Raw genomic sequence first — 22,358 nt, 5'->3', positions numbered from 1 at the left:
ACAGAGCAAAAATGCCAGACCAAATGTTTCTCCTTGGGCATATACAGTAATCAGCATCCCATCTTTTATTTTAAATGGAGAAAAAAACACAAAGCAAATCATTGGCCCACAATATATATCTCAAAGAAAAGATTATACGTTTTCAGAGAACAAGGGACTTGTAAACGTTGTTTCATTCCCTCAGGAAAGAAGAGCAAATGGTTGTTTTTAAAAGGCTGACAGTGGTTCTGCTGACTTACTGGAGCCCTGGCCATCTGTTCTAATTTTCTAAGAAGTATCCCAAAGGCACTGGTATGTCAGAACAGTCTGTTGTTCCTATTGTCTTTCTCATTAACAAAGGGCCACACACCCACTCAGACATTTTTCATGCAACTTACCACAACGTCTTCCTTCCAGATAGCCACATTCCATCCCCCAATGGTCAGGATAATGTCCTTGTAAAAAGGTGACCTCTGAATAGTGTGGACAGCTCCATCATGGACAGTGTAGAGGTTAACTGGCTTCTTTGCTGTTGGAGTGGAAAAGGCCATTTCATCCTTAATAACACTGTTTAGGTTCCCACAAGGAAGAATGGACAGGCCTCCAATGGACAGAGAGGCCTCAGTTAATGAAGTTCAGAGTGGAAAGCCAGAGGTCAGTTGGGGTGAATGAAACTATCAAGCAATAGCTCTTCCTCCACTTTTTATGAAAAGTCCAGGGAACTTTCCATTGAGGCCACTTTTCAGGTCTAGAGGGATTCTTTAGGTTCTTATTTATTTACTCATTCATTCAGTCAATAAATATTGATGGGTTGCCTACACACACCAGCTGCTGTACAATGGTGAACAAACAAACAGAATCCTGCCCTCATGGAGCTTACAGTCTGATGGGAAAGACAGTCAAACAACCCCCAAAATACACAATAAAAAACGGTGAAAAGGGCTGTGAAGGAAAAGAAAAATACTAAAAGAATAACAAAGGGACATAACTTAGACCGGATGGTCAAAAAGGCTTCTCTGAAGATGAGTTGTCTAGGCCTGAGTAGCGGTGTAGCATGGGAAGATTTTGGTGTGGAGGAACATTTTAGGTAGAGGGAATAATATACATCAAAGTCCTGAGGAAAGAAAGTGTTTGGTGCCTTTTGTAAGTCTGAGGAAGGCAATATGAGTGGGGTTTGGTAATCACAGTGTGAGAGACAGGAGACAAGTGGGAGCCAGGCAGGTGCAGATCACTCAGAGCCTCATAAGAAAGGAGTTTAGATTATATCCTAGGTGCAGTGTGCGCTCATGAGTCTTTTAGGCCTGGAAGTGAGGTGATCTGATTGATTTTTCCAAAAGATTCTCTGACTGCTGGGAGGAGAAGGATTAGAGGCAGGTAAAAGCATAAGACGGGAGATGATAGGAGGCCATCATGGTAGTCCTGGTGAGAGATGATGGTGGCTTGTATGAGGTGCAATGGAGAAGAGTGGATGGTCAAGAAATATCTGGGAGCTGGCATTCCCAGGACTTGGAGATGGCTTGAATGAGAAGGGAGCAAGAGAAGAAGTACTGACAATGACAGCCTGCATTCTGACAAGAGCAACTGGCTCGATGGCATTTCCATTTACTGCAACTGGGATCGCTAGAAAGGGAGCAATTTGGATGTTAAGAGCAAGAGTTCTGTTTAGTCTCTGGCCCAGGCCCCTGAGATCTCTTTACCCAGTCATTGTTGGGTCTCTTCTTGCCCTTCCCCATCCCCAGGCCCTGGTGGCACTGCAGAGCTGGATTCTCCCCGTTCCTTGCCCACCAACCACAGTCCCAGTGATGGCCATAAACATATAATCCTGTCGAGGCTGAACCACAGCGTTTGGCGACTTTACGCTAAAACCACAAACTTGTTCTGTAATCTTAGCTTATTAATAGCTATGTGAGGGCTTTTTTTTTCCCCTCCAGAATTCTGAATGGGGCATTATACACAAAAAGAGTTACTGAATCTTGTTAAAAAGCTTATAAAGTAAAATAAATAAATAAAAAATTTTAAATGTAGCTTTTCTGGATTGGGGGGGGGGGGAAAGAGCAATTTTCCTCCAACCAAAGCCCCATCCTGAAAAGAACACGAAGATATACTTCTCGGGCCATCCTTAAGGTGATGTGGAAGATTCCTGGTAAGGCACGAGAGCCCCAGCAATCAGCTGCTTTCTCCCTGCTGCTGCCCCAGTTTCTCAGAACCTGCTTTTGTCCTTAGGGCCAGAGGGGCTTCCCAAGACACCAGCTCACCAGGTGAGCAGTGCAGGGCAGGAGGCTGGAAGCCCTCTGAGAACTGTACTGATACCAGTGATAACAATGTCAACGACGATCAAGACTGTACTTTAAAATAACATGTTCACAGATAGACAAACGGCCACAAGCACATGCAAAGATGGTCAATGTCATTAGTCATTAGGGAACTACAAATCAAAACCATAATAATATACCACTTCACACCCACTTGGGTGGCCCTAATCAAAAAGACAAAAATGTAAAATAACAAGTGTCGGCAAAGTTGGGGAGAAACTGGAACCCTCGTGCATTGCTGGTTAAAATGTAAAATAGTGCAGCTGCTGTGAAAAACAGTTTGGCAGCTCCTCAATAAATTAAATATTGAATACCATATGACCCAGCAATTCCACTTGGAGATATATACCCCAAAGAATTGAAACCAGGTGTCCAAACAAAAATTTGTACATGAACGTTCATAGCAGCATTGTTCACAACAGCCAAAACATAGAAACAACCCAAATGTCCATCGACTGATGAGGGGATAAACAAAATATTATATATCCATACAATGGAACATTCTTCAGCCATAAAAAGGAATGAAGTACTGATACATGCTCGACATGGATGAGCCTTGAAAACATTATGCTAAGTGAAGGAAGCCAGTCACAAAAGGTCACATACACATATTCCATGTATATCAAATGTCTAGGGCAGGCAAATCCATAGAGACAGAATGCAGATTAGTGGTTGCCGGGGGCTGAGGGGTAGGGGAGAAGGAGGAAATGAGGAGGACTGCTTAATGGGAATGGGGTTTCCTTTTGAGGTGATGAAAAAGATCTGGCACTAGATAGTGGTTATAGTTGTACAACATTGTGAATATACTTAATGCCGCTGAATCGTACACTTTGAAATGGTTAAAATGGTAAATATTATGTTCTATGTACTTTACTACAATAAAAAATAAATAATGTGCTGGATGTTTTCAGCCTATAATAACTTTTACTTCCTGGGGAGGGTGGGGGGAATAACTTTTCCTTCCTTTTGTCCTTTGAAAGACCTTAGGGAATGGATGTTCCATCGATGCTCCAATGAATGCAGTTGCCCTATAGCTATTAATTTTACTAATGGAGTGCCAGAGCCCACAGGCCAGGTTATTATAAGAAAACTACAATAAACAAAAAGTAGTTTGTTCCAGAGTCATTATCTAAGTGGGTTTCGGTATAGTGATAGGGTTAAGAGCACAGACTCTGGCAGCAGACTGCCTGGGTTCAAATCCTGCCAATGCCACTTACAGTACTTAGCCCATAGAGCTGTGAGGATTAAACAAGTCAATCCATGGAAAGTGCTTAGAAGAGTGCCTGGCGCATGACATGCACTGATTTTTGAGCATATGAGATGGTTCTGTGAACTCTCATCGTTCAGCTGGCATTTCTTGGCTTGTCACTTAGAGCATTTGAAAACTTTGTTTAATTGGACTTCTTCATCACACACTTCAGTCAGGGGGTTGGTAATCTGCCTTTCAGAAGTTTCTTCTTAGATGAGGAAATTGTTCTTCCCACCTAACTCTGTATTCAAGATAAGAACATGGGGTTCCAAGCAGACCAAGAGGGATGGGTCCCAGTCATTGCCTCTAACTGACAATTTCACCTCATCTTTACTCAAGAAATCTGCATGATGTTTATGAAAGACACCGCTGCTGGCAGCTCCAAAGGAAAACTTTGCCAGTTCACAGAATGTAAATAGGGCACATAGTTTACCACTGAGAACATCTATGCATTAACTTTCACTGCATTTCAGCCGTTATCCAATGGGAATAACAGTGTTTTCCATCTTTCCGTGTCAGAAAATAATTGATGATTTTAAATAATTATCATAATCATTTGATTGGGTGGTTAAAACTATTTCCCATTTTTTTAAATCAACTAAATACCAAGAAATTAAAAGCTACTCTTCTTCCTTACCACTAACATCCCATTGGTCACAATGCCCTGCCATGTTAACCTCTAACTGTCTTTCCTATTTCCTCTGCTATACATCCCTGTTACCATGCCTGTAGTTCAATCCTCACAACCTCTCATCTGGCCTATTGCAACTGGTCATCCTGCTTCCATTATAAATCCCACCATTCAGTTAATCCAGCGCCTGCTCTCCTGCCAGAGTGATTTTCTAATTAGATTGGTGGCTCTAGGATAAAGTCCAAAGCACTCAAGACTCTTTGCCATCTGGACCCAAAAGTCCATCCTGCCACCAATCCCACTGCTGCCTTCCCTATTGCTATACTTTGGACATGAGATCTCCTCTCTGCTCCCTAATTGTCTGGTGTTCTTTTGGGTTTCTATGCCTTTGCATATATGTTACTTTTTCTGCCTGGAATGTCTTTTCTGTTTTCTCCATCTGGAAAACTCCTATTCACCCCCTTGAGACCCGGGTCAACTATATTTCTCTTCAGTAAGATCTTTTCTTAACAGCCCAAGAACGCCAGTCCCTCCACGTCACTTTGTGTTTGCTTCCAACTACAGCACTAACGACACTGTAATGTCACCATTTGTTGATGTGTCTAACTTTTCCAATAGATCACGGGGCCTCTTTAGGGAAGGATAATATCTTAGCCATCTCTGTATCTCCAGCACCTACCACAAAGTAGGTTCTCACCAATGATTTGATGAATGAATGAAAATAAGAAAGAGCAAACATATCCATAAGATTCAAACATAAAGCTCCTGAGTTTTAAGTTTATTATTATTGGTTATTTTATAAATAATATCTACTTAAAACAAATAACTAACCCTGCTTATTATAGGCCCTCTCAAAAGCAGTTTAGAAAGCTGGTTCCAGGAGGACGTGGGGCTGGAAGAAAATCTCTGAGACCAGGAGGAACTAGTGCTACCAGTATGCAACCAGGCCATGACACCAGGCCCTCAGCTTGGAATGCAGGTATGTGGTAGAGACTGGCCTGCCATAGGTGTGCAATTAAAATTCAAGAATTACTGACTAACTAATTTATGAATAAGCATAAAATAAGTTGAATGGAATTAATTATAGTTAATTATACAATTTTGAGAAGTTCAAGTTTAAATCATGTAATTGGGAATAAATGGAAAGTAGAAAATTAGTCTAAATTCTATATGCAATTGGCCCTCCCTTGGGTCATATTTAATCCTCTCCTAGTACCCCATTGTAATCAATAACACTTATTTGGTCCACACACATTTGGGTTTCTGTCAGGTGATGCTATGTAAGAAAAGTAGGGATGCTTTTGCTTCAAGATTAAATGGTTAACTTGAGGACTAGAAGGCAGGAGGGGACAGGAAACCTGGTAATAGGCAACCCAAAGTTGAGAAGGGACAGTGTTGACATGTCGTGGGGTTGTTAACCATTGTCATAAAACAATATGTGTACTAACTGTTTAATGAGAAACTATTTGTTCTGTAAACCTTTATCTAAAGCACAATAAAATAAATAAATAAATAAAATAAAATGGTGACCCTGAAGGCAAGGCTGACATAGAAAACCTTCTTAAGGATAAGGCATACTCTTATCTGTGGAACCAGACTCAGTAAAAGTGAAGAGGGTGATGTTTGGAGGTGAAGACCCTAGCTACAGCTACTGCTTTCTGCAGGCTATGGCTCTGACCTCTGACCTTCATCAGTCGCTCATATTCCCACTTGTTCCAACCACTCACAGTCCCCTTCTGCAAACCTAACCTAGCTGCTCCACCACACTGCTCCCGCCTGTGGCATTCTGAACTTATTACCAGCCTTTATTTGCCCAGCAGTGCCAGGAGCTGCCCTCTTCCTTTGCATATGGCTATCCCACACTTTGAAATGTAGTTTAAATATATTTTCATGCCATGATAAAAATCAAAGCTTTACATTAAGTAGTGATAATTGTAGTCAATCCCAAGGCTCTGAACCTATTAAAGGGAGGAGCTTTGCTTACTGGGGACCTATACTCCTGACTCTGATTCCTGTCACAGCTGGGTGTGACCCACATACCTCTGCTGAGCTGCCTACAGTGTCAGGACCCATGGGAGCAGGGAAACACATGGGTACCACCTGTCTCAACCCCAAAGGAGGGTCCAGTAGTCACTTTTCCTGTACTGTCCTGGGGTCTTCAAGATCATTGTAAATGTAGTTTACAATCTCACATTGACTTGGATTTTTCCACATTGGTTGAGCTACTGGGTGTCAAATTAACGAGACAGCGTTGTTGTTATTTTTTTTTTTTTATTGTACTTCAGGTGAAGGTTTACAGAACAAATAGTTTCTCATTAAACAGTAGCGTTCATATTGTTTTATGACATTGGCTAACAACCCCACGACATGTCAACCCTCTCCCTTCTCAACCTTTTTTTTTTTTTGGTTAAAATATACATGGCCAAAGATACACCATTTCAAAAATTTCTATATGCACAGTTCAGTGACATCGACTACACTCTTCCAATTGTGCTGCTACTCTCACTTTAGATGAAGGTTTACAGAACAAAATAGTTTCTCATTGAACAGTTAGTACACATGTTGCCTTATGACAATGGTTAACAACCTCACAACACATCAACACTATCCCTACTCAACCCTGGTTTCTCTATCACCAGCTTTCCTGTCCCCTTCTGCCTTCTAGCCCTTGTCCCTGGACTGCTGCACCTCATTAGTCCCATTTGGTTTTATGGGGCTGTCCACTCCCCACCTGAGTGGTGAACCTTGGAAGTGACTTCACCACTGAGCTAAGAGGGTGTCTGGGGCCATACCCTCGGGGTTTCTCCAGTCTCCTTTAGGCCAGTAAATCTGGTCTTTTTGTTTTGAGTTAGAATTTTGTTCTACATCCTTCTCCAGCTCTGTCCAGAACCCTCTGTTGTGATCCTGGTCAGAGCAGTTAGTGGTGGTAGCCGGGCACCATATAGCTGTACTGGACTCAATCTGGTGGAGGCCTTGGTAGCTGTGGTCCATTAGTAGCATTGTTATTTTTTAAATTAAATTGTCCAAATCTCTCAGTCATTTAAGTATTATATGGGCCAGTTTTCCTCAAATTTTGGCGTGAAGACAAATCGCCTGGAGAATTTTATTAAAATCCAGATTCGGATTCAGTAAGCCTGGGGTAGCATCCCAGATCCTGTATTTCTAGCAAGCTTCCAGGTGATAACTGTACTGCTGGTTCGAGGTCCTCACTTGGAGTAACAAGAATATAGTCAGAACCATAGGTGCCCTCCCATCCATTAGCAAGGCTGAGTTATTCAGTGCTGAACGATATTTCTCCAGGTAGTTTAAATTAAAAGGAACTTCTCATTAATAATGGGGCAGTCACCAAAACTTACCCATCAATCGTCCAGTGTCAGGGTCTCTTTCCATTTTCCAGTCTGTGTATATCACTTCACCTTCCTAAAAATATTACAAGTTCCCAATGAGTACAATGCCAGCTTAAGAGACAAAAGACCTCACATTCGTGTGCTTAGCCTAACTGCAACCAAAAACAAACACAGAACGACAAGTCAATTTAATCAAATAATAATTCAATACAGTACGGGGGGAAAGGCTTAAACTGATTACTTGACTGTATGTTGAACAAAAAAGTGAGTTTGTTGCATTTTTATCTAGCGTAGATTAAAAAAGGAGACCAAAGAAGAATTGACGTGTTTGAATTATGATGTTGGGGAAGAATATTGACTATACCATGGACTGCCAGAAGAACGAACATGTCTGTCTTGGAAGAAGTACAGCCAGAACGTTCCTTAGAAGCGAGGATGGCAAGACTTCATCTCACATACTTTGGACATGTTATCAGGAGGGACCAGTCCCTGGAGAAGGACATCATGCTTGGTAAAGTAGAGGGTCAACAAAAAAGAGGAAGACCCTCAATGAGACGGATTGACACAGTGGCTGCAACAACGGGCTCAAACACAGCAATGATTGTAAGGATGGCTCAGGACCGGGCAGTGTTTTGTTCTGTTGTCCGTAGGGTTGCTATGTGTCAGAACCAACTCAGCAACACCTAACAAAAACAACAACATGTTACAAAGACAGTGCTTAATAAATATTTGTGGAATAAGCGAGAAAGAGGGAATGTGAATGCATGATAATGGTACTCATTACTTTTTAAAGTTGAGACCAGGAAACAAAGTTCTATCAAAATAAAATAACAAGTAAAATACATTTCAGTTGTTCTTTATAGCCATTTGAAAGGGAGGGAAAGGCAAAGCTACCTGATAGAAAGAAGAGGTGAGAATAACCAAATAAACAAAAGACAGACAAAACCAAAAATGACAGAGGCAAAAGAGGTTTATAGAAAAATTTAGTCCTATAGTGCCATCTTATAGATAAGAAAACGGAGACTCTTGAGAGGTTAAATGATTTACTGAAGTTCCCCTAGATGCAAAGGCTCCTAATTTCAATTGTTTTTTTTTTATTGGATAATAAGAGGGAAAAAGGAGCCCTGATGGCCAACAGTTAAGTGCTCAACAGCTAACCGAAAGTTGGCGGTTCGAACCCACCGAAAGACCTGGCAATCTGCTCCTGTAAAGATTATAGCTAAGAAAACTCTATGAGGTAGTTCTATTCTATCACGTGGGCAGCTGTGAGTCAGAATTGACTTGATGGCACCAAACAACAACAACAACAACAAGAGGGAACTACAAAGAAAGGTGTATAGAAAGAGAAGGAGAAGGAAGAGAAGAAGGGGATGAATTGAAATGAGTGGGTGAGGGAGGGGAGACGGGCACATTTGAATTATGCGAAGTGAATGATAAGCTCACTGGGGACAGGGACCACCCATCCACTCATCTGTGCTCTTACTAATCCATGTTAATTCAGTTAGCAAACAAGGACTGTATTTGGTGCTGGAAATTCAGAGTCAGAGGACAAGCTCTCCCTCCATCATGCCACTGACAGTCTAAGGGAGGAGACAGATCAGTAAATGGATGGCTAGTCTGTTGCCCTGGGAAGAGTCCAGAGGCCTTTGCACAGTGCTAGCACTTCTCCCTCCTCAGGACCATTTACTGAGCTCTCAGTGCTTGCTGCAGTTGTCAGGAGCTTTACGAACATTATCTCCAGCCCTCACCAAAGCCCTGGAAGAGAGTTCTTAACATCTCTCGGGTCTCATAGCTGGTACGTGGAACAATGAGATCGAATCAAGTCACAGAGGAAGAGTTTGGATAAGTTTAATAAATACGTGTTGAGTGCCCTTTATGTCAGTCAGTCACCCAGCTTAAAACCTTCACATCCGTCCCCATCCAGTTACCCAGTCTGACAGTGCTACTCACACCCCGACCTGTGTGGACATTCTTGGCCCCACTGCTCAGGCCCTGGGTTAGTCCACCTGCCTGGCCTCTCTGCCTCCAGGGTTCCATTCCCCCCACCTCAGGCCTCCACCAGCCTGTTTAGAGTCCAGAGGGGCCTTCCTTAACCACCACATCAAGAGGTGGCAGAAGAGCATCCCACTAGAATGTCAGCCCCACAGGGCAAGGAATTTAATCTGGTTTGTTCACTGCTATATCCCCAGGCCCAAGAACAGTGCCTGGTATATGTTAAATGCTCCATAAATATCTACCAATGACGGAAGAAGGAATTCCAAGCAGAGCAAGGGCTCTAAAGGCAGGAAAGAGCTTGTTATATAAGAAGAGTGTGAGAAAACTTAGAGCAGTTGAAGTGAATGAGAGGGAGAATGGTGCAGATGGGGGTTTGAGGGATAAGCAGGAGCCAAATTATGCAGAATCGTATAGGCCATAGTGTGAAGAGTTTGGAGTTTATCTGTGTTACACTGAGTTGCTACTAGAGAGTTTAAATGGGAGTGTGTCATGCTTTAATTTTTGTTTTAAGACCTTGTGGTCCTTTAGTTTTCTAAAGATGACCTCATTGTGTCATTCCCCTGCTTAAAAATCTTTGGTATGAAACCCAAGTTATAAAATAATCACCAAACATAGCAGAAAAGGCCTGTTGGTACCTGACCTGGCATTCTAGGCCTATTTTCCTCTCTTGCACCAAACTATTCCACAGTCTCCAGACAGATTCTCTTGCTGTTGTTGTTTGCTGCCATTGAGTCAGCCCCCAATTCATGGTGTCACCGTGCATTATACCGCCATGTGTTACAGAACAGAACTGCTCCATAGGGTTTTTTTGGCTGCTATCTATATGGAAGCAGATCACCAGGACTTTCCTCTATGGAGCTGCTGGGTGTTCCAACTGCCAACCTTTGGGTTAGCAGCCGATTGCAAACTGCTTGCGCCAACCAAGCTCATTAGACAAATCTTAGACTTTCTACTGTTCAGGCTGTTACTTCTGCTTGGAATGTGTCCTCACACTGGTCTTTCAGGTTCCCTCTCAACCTCCAATGTCCAGCAAGCTCACAGGTCACTTCTGTGAAGGCTCCCCCAACCTTCCCCTTCTAATCCATGTAGCCTCTGGACAGGTGCTGCTATATATCATACTGTCCATGTATCTGCTCCTCGAGTAGGCAAGGAGAGTCCTGAGAACAGGGACTGGGCTACTCATCTCTGATCCAAATGCCTAGTGCTGTGCCTGCCAGCTCTCAAAGGCATGTGGAATTGATTAACCCCCTCATAATAATAAAGTGTGAATGCAAATTGCACTCCCATGAGACTGAACTATAGAATTTCCTCGTGGTGGTATGGCCTGGGAGAAATTCCCATTATTTCAGGGAAATAGAGTCATGAATGAAAGAGCAACTCTGACTCTGTATGACTGTAGATTAAGTTCTGAGCCTCAGTTTCATCTGTACAGCAGGGATACTAATATAAACCTCACAGGAATACTGGAATTAAATGAGATGTAATTTGGAAAATACCTAGCGCAGACCCTGTTGTTGTTCGTTGCTGTTGAGTCAATTCCAACTCATGGTGACCCCATGTGTGCAGAGTAGAACTGCTCCATAAGGTTTTCAAGGCTATGACCTTTTGGAAGCAGATGGTCAGGCCTGTCTTCCAAGGCACCTCTGTGTGGGTTCAAACCGCCAACCTTTTGGTTAGTAGTCAAGTGCTTCAATGTTTGTGCTACCCAGGGACTCCACACAGACCCTAATACATGAAAAATGTCTAATAATTATGTGCTCTTGGTTATTATAGTAGATGTTGAAAAATGGCAGCCATCACTGTTATTATATTCAATTGTTATTTATCTTTTGAATTGAGTGAGTTTTTCACTGTCTTTCCTACTACACCGTGCTATCCTAACAAACAACACGTTTTCTTAGGATACGTCTAATACTTAGCATGGTTTCTTCCACACGATGTAGGTGTTTGACAAATATTTGTAGATTGATCAATAAATTATTAATGAAACGGGTCATACGTAATTCAATGGGTTTTTCTACATTTGTTCAGGAGCATTTCAAATGTGAAACTATGAGCCATCAAGGTTAAAAACTTTAAATGCAAATAAGCATATTAAAATATGAAAATGGCATAAATATAAGTATTATAAACCAAAACCAAACCCATTGCTGTCGAGTGGATTCCGACTCATAGCGATCCTATAGGACAGAGTAGGACTGCCCCATAGGGTTTCCAAGGCTGTAAATCTTTACGGAAGCAGACTGCCACATCTTTCTCCTGCAGAGCACCTGGTGGGTTCAAACCGACCTCTCCCGGTTAGCAGAAGAGTGCTTAACCACTGCGCCACCAGGGCTCCATAAATATTATAAGTCCTCATAAAGCAAACATGTACAATAGGGGGTATAATTATATATTTCAGGGTAATTAGAAGTACTACTTTTAAAAGCAGGTAATTCCAACTCACCTCTGTTCCCGTGAAGAACTTTGTGGAGAAGTCTTCTATTGGCTTAAGAGGATTGGCCAGCCCAGCTTCCAGATTCTGGTATGGGTTTATTTCTCCTACCTTCGTTGCTTTGCCCTGGACTAACACTTTCTCTTTCAGAGGAGTATAGATAGAAGAAGCACATATTTACAGTGAAAGATCTTTTAAAAATACAGTTTTTAGTTTCCGCTCCTAGTCACACACAGCCACCCCATCCCCTCCCCAACACAGTGGGCATAAATCCAAACTTTTTCAGACTTCTAATTTAGCAGCAGAACCCTTTTCTCAAACGAAAGCTTATGCGGAAACCCCTGCATATAAAACTGATCACGTGGGTACAGGGTTTGAGTAACAAGGAAAGGGGCTTCGTCAATAGTTTAAAGAGGATGAGGCCAGAGAAAAATGTTATCATCAGCTATGTCTACTCAGACTGGACTGGAATAACTTTTGGATATTGACTAAATTCAAGGTCATCCTTAAGGATGAGGATTTGCCATCACTGAGGAAAGTAATCATAACAGCAACTAACATTTATTGAGCACATACTACATGGCAGGCACTAAACTATGTACTTTACATTATTTCATTCAATTCAATACCTCCTGAGGTGGTGAAGCATTAATCCTTCTTTAAGGATGAGTAGACCGAGGCTCAGAGATGTTAAGTAACGTGCTTATTGAGTTGACTTTGTGCTGTTCTCAGTGCCAGTGTTAATACGCATTTTATCTTCACAATACTCTATGCTGTAGTTACCTTTATTGTCTACTCCCCTTTTCTCCCCCTTTCTTTTTAAACAGGTTTAAAAAAAAAGTAACGAAAGGTAAAGTTATTTGTCCTGGCCAAATAATAAACTGCAGTGTCGAACTCAAACCCAGATCACGGATTCCAGAATCCACACCCTTAACCACTCTATTGCATTGCTTAGAAAAATATAACACAGGTTCTGAGGGCAATTCCAAAAGAGGAATTCCAGAACCATTTAGAGCAAAGGCTTTGTCATTAGAATAAATAGAGAACTTCTTACAGTGACTACTAAAAGGGCACAGACTGTCATGGACCTAAAATGGGAGGCAGAAGGTGAGTGGCCTGTGACCACTAGGTGGCAACAGAGTACTAGACACTGACGCTGAGTGAGCTCCTAAAAACGTATGTCCAATCCCTTTACGAGCTGATTTAACCAAATAGGACTTTCTTTAAGCAGAAAATAAGCACTTTATAAATATCTGTTAAATACATGAAAGTAGGAGCAATGTTAGCACAGTGCCTGACCCATGGCTGGAATTCAATAAATTGTAACCATAGCCATAATAAGGGAAAACACACACACACACACACACACACACACACACACACACACCCCTTAGATTCCCTCTGGAATAAAGCAGGCCTAAATAAATAAGAAAGCATTACATGCAGTGTTTTAATATTTTACTGCTTTGAAAATGTCTATAAAAATTTAGTGATTCCATTTTTTCTTTCTTTAGCATGAGGTCTTGGGTTATATCTACAAAACACATAGCTCCAAAGTAAAATTTTGCTCAAGCTGGGTATTAAGTATAGAATTTTTTTTTGTTAGACATCCTGTTATTTAATTGAACACTGAAAAATTTATAAGCGGAAATCCTTTAGACAAGGCAAATGTTTGGAAAATATTTCAATTGCTAGTTATTCTTGGAGATTTTCACTATGCATTGCACATATTCATGCACTGAGATATTCATGCACATCTTTATTTGAATTAATTTTGTACCTTTATATGGGCAGCCTTCACTTACTTTAACAAAGGTGAATGGGTTGAATGGAGATAGATTTAAAACTCAATTGCCCTGTCTTATTCAGTTTTATCATGGTGCTATACAAATATTAATTTTTCTATTATATTCTGGCTGAGAATGGTAATTTGTTTCTTAGTACTTCACAACTCACTTGCTAGACTTCAGGTACGTTCCATTCTATAGAGTTATTCTTTGAGCACAAACATATTCATTAAGTGGGCTTCATTAAATTTTTAAGTAATAAGTTTCCAAAAATACATAAATGTGCTCAATAAATGTGAAACTGAGTTAACTGAATTCTGTCAAATCTTTTTGTGTATATAAGCAGTTTTCACGTGTTGGCTATAGCTATTGTTGTTGTCGTTAGCTGCTGTCCAGTCGGCCCCTGACTCATGGAAACCCCATGTGTTACAGAGTAGAACTGCTCCATAGAGTTTTCTTGGCTGTAATCTTTATGGAAGCAGTTCACCAGGACTTTCTTCTATGAAGCTGCTGGGTAGGTTTGAAACACCAACCTTTAGGTTAGCAGCCACTTGCAAACTATTTGTGCCACCAAGCCCCTATAGCTATTACAGCTATTATAAAGTTCCATACTGGAGGTTTTCATTTTCTTTATACTTTTTACAAATTAGACTGTCATAGCAAGCAACTCACCTTAGACATAATCAGCCACTAATACTCAACCTATTAAACACCTTTTTAATAAAGCAAAGGCAGTTACCTTGCGATTTGTAAAGGAGATGTTCTTCACTCAGGCTTATCTTGGTTGGGCAGTGTTCTAAACTTGTTTCACCCTTAGACAGCCTTATCTTTCAGGAGAACATATAAGAAAGATTATTCCCATACATCCTTAATTTATCCTTGTGTGGTTTATTCTTGCCTTTCCCTCCTGCCTCCAGCTTGCTGTATTCTATCTCCTTCTCCTTTCCTCTTTCTCCCTCAGATTTCTAGTTGCTTTTCTCCATGGAAAGTACCTAAACCACAGTTCCTAAAACTTTGCCACTGAAAAAAGTGCTCATCTCGGGGGAAGAACTGCAAAATCCTAGTCTCATGTGGTTGTTTTCCTTCTGAAAATGTCTTGTATTCTATCCTACAATACATCCTTGCTAGTTTTAATGTAAAAATAATGGTTTGTTCCTCTGTTCCCTAAGTCTTTCAGTTAAATGAAACTCCAGGGGGCTGTGCAGGGACCATGCATCCACCTGGCCACCTCTGAATCCCCTCAGGGATACACATGCACATCAGTTTCAGAAGTGGCCATGGCCTGCACCATGTCCCTTGGCCAGAATGGAAAACTGTCACATTTTACATTTTTCTTTCATCACTCCCTCCTTCTTTTTCTCCTACAGAATGTTTGTTCACATGCTATGCAATTATTCTCAGGGTGTTTGTTTTTTTTCAACTAGATACAGCTCAGTAACTTCTACCTCAGAAATTTCTAATCCTCTCTTTCGGTTTTTTCCCAGTTACCTCAGGAACATTCTCACCCCTCCATGTTCATTCTTCCCCGTGTTCATTCTTCCATTGACAGCAAATACATAGTAATGTAATTCCATTGATAGTGATAAGTCAAAAGAAAAAAAAAGTCTCAAGTTTGGAATTAAGCTTAGACATCTAAAGAAAGAGAGCCATCAAACTCAGAAATCTATTCAGATTTTCTATACACATCCCATCCACGGCCATGTCTTTCTCAAATTAAAGTTGCTTTTCTTCAAGCTCTGCTATTCAAGATAAGTACCAATAATTTCTCACTCAGCAACTTTTCGGTTTTGTTTGGTCATAGGCATTACAATAATATTTGTTTCTACTATTGAGATGCAAAATATGCAGAATTTTGGCTACAATAGAGGTAAAATTAGCTTTTCTGGGCTAACCTAGGAGCCTACCAATTTTGAAGAAACTGATATGCAATTCAATATTATATAAACCATTTGTAAGTTGTGGCTTGCTTATACATGAAAATATCAAATCTCAAGTTCAGGATGCTTGTGATTTCTGGCTTGATCTAAGCAGGCATCATAAGAATTCTCATTCAATGAATTCATTGGTTAAATGAGTACATGAATTGTAAAGTCCTGTGTTAATCTGAGCTGCTTTACTTTTAACGTATGCATATATATATATGTATACATATTATATAGTGTATATACCTTCTCATTTATCGACTATCTCATTATCCAACACTTTACATTTACGACAATAGTAAAAAATCAACTATCCGACTATTTTGCACGTTTATGACATCTGGCAGTAACGAATGCCAAGGTGCGAGGCGAGAGTAATCTGGCTGTGATCGTTAAGGTTATGTGTCAGCTTGGCTGGGCCATGATTCTCAGTCATTTGGCAGTTAAGTAATGATGCAATTTGGCTGTTATGTAATGATGTAATCATTCTCCATTTTGTGAGATGATGTGGTCACCCTCTATTCACATAATGCCAATTTTGCATAATGACCTGGTTTTCAGAACCTAGCTATGTTGATAAGTGAGGAGAGGGTGTATAAGCAAATGAGAATGGAATAAATCCCATGTTACTTACCTTAGTGAGAGGTTTCCAGGAGAGATCTAGATGCAAAAAAGTAGATGGTATATCATAAGGAATTTCAATGCTTTCTTCTTTCTTTTTCTCTGTTGGCTGGGGAGTTAAAATTTTCTGTGGTCTGATATCCCAAAAACATATTGTGCTAAAAAAATTGAAGTTTATATTTTATTTTTTTATGAAGTACTAATATGTACGACATTAGGACTACCATTAGAAAATATAGCCACAGTCACATTAGCAATATATTTTAATGTCTCTGAAACTAAGATTTTTATGAAATGGGACTGTTTTGCATTTTATATTTTGGAGGATTATACAGTGTATAGAGTTATTTAACAACTTCCCTAGTCTTGAGACTAATATTATCATATATGAGACTTGACTTTGGAGGTCAATGTCATCTTTTTTTAAAATAACAGCTTTATTGAGCTTTAATTCACATACCATATAAGTCATCGATTCAAAGTATACAATTCAATGGTTTTTAGTATATTCACAGAGTTGGGCAACCATTACCACAGTAAATTTTAGAACATTTTCATTACCCCTAAAAGAAACCTCTTAACAATTAGCAGTCACTCCCCATTTTCCTTTACTCTCCTTGTCCCCAGCAGCCACTAATCTGTATTCCATTTCTATAGGTTTGCTTATTTGTGGCATTTCATATAAATGGAATCATACAGTACGTAGTCTTTTGTGACTGGCCTCTTTCACTTAGCATGTAATGTTTTCAAGGTTTATCCATGTTGTGGTATGTGGCAGTATTTCATTCCTTTGCATTGCCAAACAATATTCCACTGTAGGATATACCTCATTTTATAAATCCGTTCATCAGTTGATGGACATTTGAGTTGTTTCCACTTTTTGGCTATTTATGAATAATGCTGCTATGAACATTTGTGTGCAAGTTTTTGTGTGGATTCATGTTTTCATTACTCTTGTGTATATTCCTAGGATTGAAATTGATAAACTGACAGACTATTTTCCAAAGTGACTGTACCATTTTACATTTCCATTAGCAGTATATGAGTGTTCCAATTTATTAGCATCCTTGCCAACATTTGTTACTGTTTATCTTTTTAATTATACTCATCCCAGTGGGTGTGAAGTGGAATCTCATTGTTGTTTTGATTTGCATTTGCTTGTGATTTTGGTTTCATGTATAGGAAATCATTGCCTAATCCAAGGTCATGAAGATCTACACCCATGTTTTTTTCCAAGAGTTTTATAGTTTTGGCTCTTTTTAAATTGTTTTAATTTTGTTGCTGTTGAGAATATTCACAGCAAATATACATCAATTCAACAGTTTCTACATGTACAATTCAGTGACACCGATCACATTCTTAAAGAGTTGTGCAACCATTCTCACCCTCTTTTTCTGAGTTGTTCCTCCCTCATTAACATAAACTTACTACCCTCTAAGGTTACCCTCTAATCTTTTGCGTTGCTCTTGTCAATTTCATCCCATATAGATAGTTCTTAAAAGACATAATGGCTCAGGCAGACAGTTTTTACTAGCTAAGCTGGACTATTTTTTGTTTTTAAGAGGACTTCAGGAGATATTTTTGGTTTAAGGTTTAATGATTATCTCAGGGCAATAGTTTCAGGGGTTCACCCAACCTTCATGGCTCCAAGAAGTCTGGAGTCCCTAGAATTTGAAATTCTGTTCTCCATTTTCCCCATTTTGATCAGGATACTTCTATAGACTGTTTGGTCAAAATGTTCAGTGATGGTAGATGGGTATCATCCAGTTCTTCTGGTCTCATGGCAAGGGAGGTGGTTGTTCATGGAAGCAATTAGCCACACATTCCATTTCCTCCTTCTATCCCTGACTCTCCTTCTTCCTCTGTTACTCCAGGTGAATAGAGACCAAATTGTGTGCCTTGGATAGCCACTTGCAAACTTTTAAGGCCCCAGGCACTATGCAACAAACTAGAAGGTAAACAAAACCACTAAACCTGTTGTTAGGCCAATTAACTGGGATGTCCTATGAAACCATGACTCTAAACCTCCAAACTGAGGAACCAAATCCCATGAGGTGTTTGGTTGTACATAAACAGCCTCAGCGGCTATTCTTTTTTTTTTTTTTGCCATTGTTGTAAATATGTCTGCGACACAGCTCTTGCTAATTCAACTTTTTACAGATGTACAACTTATTGAAAGCACTTAAAATAATCAGCTGTGTAACCCTACACTTAATCAATGCGATTTTTCCATCACCATAAACTGAAACTCGGTACTCCATAAGCAATAGCACCCACCATCCCCCGCCTCCCTCCTGCCCTGGTAACCATTAGTAAACTTTGGTCTCTATACACCTGCGTGTTCCTGTCTTTTTATATAAGTGAGGTCATACAATATTTATCCTTTTGTGATTGACTTATTTCACTCAGTATAGTATCTTCAAGCTTCAAGCTTAACGTGGTAACCATTTATAATACTTGTACAATACTTCAGTATCAGGAACCCTGGTGGCACAGTGGTTAAGTGCTCAGCTGTTAACTGAAAGGTTGGCAATTCAAACCCACCAGCTGCTCCATGGGGGAAAGCTGTGGCAGTCTGCTTCCATAAAGATTCATAGCCTTGGAAACCCTGTGGGGGCAGTTCTATTATGTCCTACAGGGTTGCTACAAATTGGAATTGACTGAATGGCAGTGTTTTTTTTTCTTTTTACTTTAGTATAAAGGCTTTGTGTTAATTATGTGAAAACATACGATGATAATGGCAAAGAATATACCACATTATCTCTATAATTTCTATCACTGAGTAGACTAATCAATGAATTTTTAAGGTGTTAGAGAATTTAGATGTGTTTAAAGTTAAAGTATTTAGATAAAAAGGTAGTAAACTCAAGCAAAACTAACAAAACTCTTATTTATATGGTTCATTTAATTACTATTAATCATTTATTCACTGTAATAATTAATAAATGTTTAATATTAATAAAATATTAATCTTTATGCTGTCAAAACATAAATTCTTAAGAGACCACTGCAAATGACATATTAAGATTTGCTTTTAGTTGGTTTAAAACAGTTTTTTCAAAATTATATAGCTCTTATTGAATCTTATTTATAACATTAATTTCCATTATTCATGAAATTGTTTAGCTAAATACAGATAACTTCAGTTGAAATTTCTGCATGAATCAATCACACATTCTTAATTAACAGAACTTAATTTTATCTTATTTTATATTAGAAGATCCTTAGCAGGGCTGAAGTCTAAAGGTTAGGGCTGATGAGTTTTTTTTGATAACTAAAAGTTAGCTTTTCTAAATATATAATTTTTTTTTTTTTTTACTTTAATTCTTTTGAAGGAAATAATTTCAGTATATTCTATATTTAGTAAACCTAGAAACATAGTTCTGGTACAAACAGAAACAGTAAAATATTTCCGTGTTTATATAAACAATACTTCAACCAACCAACTTCCTTCCTCCCTTTCTTCTTGTTTGTTCTTTCTTTCCTACCTTTCTTCCCTCTTTCCAAACTCAGGGCCATCATCATAAACAAAAACCAAGGACCTGTATCTTCAATATAGAACATGCAATATTCTGGGTCTGTTAGGTGCCTCTAAATGTTCTCCAGAGCTACTGAGGAACATAGAGATTTACATGCTGTTTCTTACAACCAACATTATAGCATTTGCCCATGAAATTATAATACAATTTTAGTTGTTTCATAATATTCCTTACAATCTTGTAGGTGACATTTGTTGTTTTTGCTTGGGCAACAGTTTCCACTTTTTTTTTTTGGAAAAAACATTCTAATTATTATTTACAGAACTGCCCTTTCCCTATTGCATGTAGTCATGTCGTGACTGTCATTCAAGGTGTCCTGCTATTCTTTCCTGAACTTGAGCAAAGAGATACATAGATACAAAATGGCTGGAGCTGCTTCATTGAAATGGAAGAGGCTGGCTATTTGTTGCTGCTGTTCAAATCCCTGGGGCTCTTTATGATGCCTGAGTCAGTTCTTTCTCTGATTCAGCACCCTCATTACTTACTAGCTACAGTATAGGATATTAGCTACAGGTAGATAATGTATTTACTTCAGAGCCTCGTTTCTTCTGTTTGTTAGTACTTTCCTGGGTTGTTATGAATATAAAATAATTAACCTATTAAAGCAATAGAACATTGAGCATAAACTTGCAATAAATTTACTTGTTTATCTTAACTCACCATAGTCAGTTTCTGTTGCTTGCAATCACAGAACCTTACCCAATGTATGACCCACAGGACTAATTATGCCTCCTGCACCCCTTGTCCATGGCCCCTGCAAATGTTACTTACGCCTTCGTCTTTGCCTGCTGTCAGCACTATGGCTGAAGGTGTCATTATTTCTACTGGGGTCAAAGCTATTTAGGGTGGTAAAGTTTTTCCAGTATTTGGATGCTGGATAAATTCTATTATTATTCATATTTTTACTCATTATACATTTTTAGTTCTATAAATTAGGAGAAGTAATTTTATTTAAGTGAATATTTCTTTAATCTAGCTACCAAGTTGTTTTTAAGAACACTGTATATATATACAATAAAAACGTAAAAGGGCTCTCTCAATTAATGTTATAAATCTTTACAACTAGTAAGTAAAATTGAATGTGAACAACGCATATTGTAAATTTACAAATATGAGAATGTGAAGAAGTAGAATAAGAATGGATAATGCTATACAACATCATCAGCCATAAAACCTAGTTAATTCTTCTTTTTACAACATATTTATTTATTTTTAAATGGAGGATTTTAATTTACTTATATTTAATTTTTATTTGCTTATTATTTTTTACTACTGTACTTTAGATGAAGGTTTACAAACAGACTAGCTTCTCATTAAATAATTATACACATATTGTTCTGTGACATTGGTTACCGACCCAATGACATGTCAACACTCTCCCTACTTGACCTTGGGTTCCCAATAACCAGCTTTCCTGTCCCCTCCTGCCTTCTAGTCCTTGCCCCTGAAGTGGTGTGCCCCTTTCATCCCATTTTGTTTTATGGGTCTGTCTAATCTTTGGCTGAAGGGTGAACCTTAGGAGTGACTTCATTACTGAGCTAAAAGCGTGTCCAAGGGCCATACTCTCAGGGTTTCTCCAGTCTCTGTCAGGCCAGTAAGTCTGGTCTTTTTTTGTGAGTCAGAATTTTGTTCTACATTTTTTCTCCAGCTCTGTCTGGGACCCTCTATTGTGATCCCTGTCATAACAGTCAGTGGTGGTAGCTGGGTACCATCTAGTTATGTTGGATTCAGTCCGGTGGAAGCTGTGGTAGTTGTGGTTCATTAGTTCTTTGGACTAATCTTTCCCTTGTGGCTTTGGTTTTCTCCATTCTCCTTTGCTCCAGATGGGGTGACACCAGTGGAGTATCTTAGATGGTTGCTCACAAGCTTTTATGACCTCAGATACTACTCACCAAAGTTAGAATGTAGAACATTTTCTTTATAAACTATGTTGTGCCAATTGAGCTAGATGTTCCCTGAGACCATTGTCCCCACCACCCTCAGCCCAGCAATTCTGTCCCTCAGGGAGTTTGGATGTGTCTATGGAGCTTCCATTACCTTTCCTTGTACAAGTTGTGTTGGTTTCCTCAGTATTGTGTACTGTCTTACCCTTCACCAAAGTAACCACTTATCTATTGTCTATTTAGTGTTTTTCCATCCCCACCCATCCCCTCCCTTGTAACCAAAGATTGTTTCTTGCTGTGTGCAAACCTTTTCACGAATTTTTATAGTAGTGGTCTCATACAATATTTGTCCTTTTGTGATTGACTTATTTCACTCAGCATAATGCCATCCAGATTCATTCATGTTGTGAGATGCTTCACAGATTTATCATTGTTCTTTATTCTTATGTAGTACTCCATTGTGTGTATGTACCATAGTTTATCCATTCATCTGTTGATGGGTTTCTAGGTTGTTTCCATCTTTTTGCTATTGTGAACAATGCTGCAATGAACATGGGTGTGCAAATGTCTATTCGTGTGATGGCTCTTATTGCTCTAGGATATATTCCTAGGAGTGGGATTGCTGGATCGTATGGTATTTCTATTTCAAGCTTTCTAAG

At 39.4% G+C, this 22,358-nt stretch overlaps 1 protein-coding gene across 1 annotated transcript in view; it reads right to left on the bottom strand.

The window, feature by feature from the left end:
* DNAI3 (dynein axonemal intermediate chain 3) overlaps positions 1 to 22,358 on the bottom strand; it is a 79,295-nt gene that overhangs the window by 13,971 nt on the left and 42,966 nt on the right. Inside the window, exons 14-18 of the mRNA XM_004369145.2 lie at positions 16,291 to 16,435; positions 14,474 to 14,561; positions 11,960 to 12,090; positions 7,528 to 7,591; positions 378 to 508 (exon numbers count right to left, since the gene is read on the bottom strand). Coding sequence (XP_004369202.1) covers positions 378 to 508; positions 7,528 to 7,591; positions 11,960 to 12,090; positions 14,474 to 14,561; positions 16,291 to 16,435 — 559 coding nt within the window. The remainder of the gene's footprint in view (positions 1 to 377; positions 509 to 7,527; positions 7,592 to 11,959; positions 12,091 to 14,473; positions 14,562 to 16,290; positions 16,436 to 22,358) is intronic.

This window comes from Trichechus manatus, unplaced genomic scaffold (assembly GCF_000243295.1).
Source record: "Trichechus manatus latirostris isolate Lorelei unplaced genomic scaffold, TriManLat1.0 scaffold00003, whole genome shotgun sequence".
NCBI classification, from domain to species: Eukaryota; Metazoa; Chordata; class Mammalia; order Sirenia; family Trichechidae; genus Trichechus; species Trichechus manatus.
The sequence above is the reverse complement of the archived record's forward strand: the minus strand, read 5'-3'. Positions and strand labels throughout refer to the sequence as shown.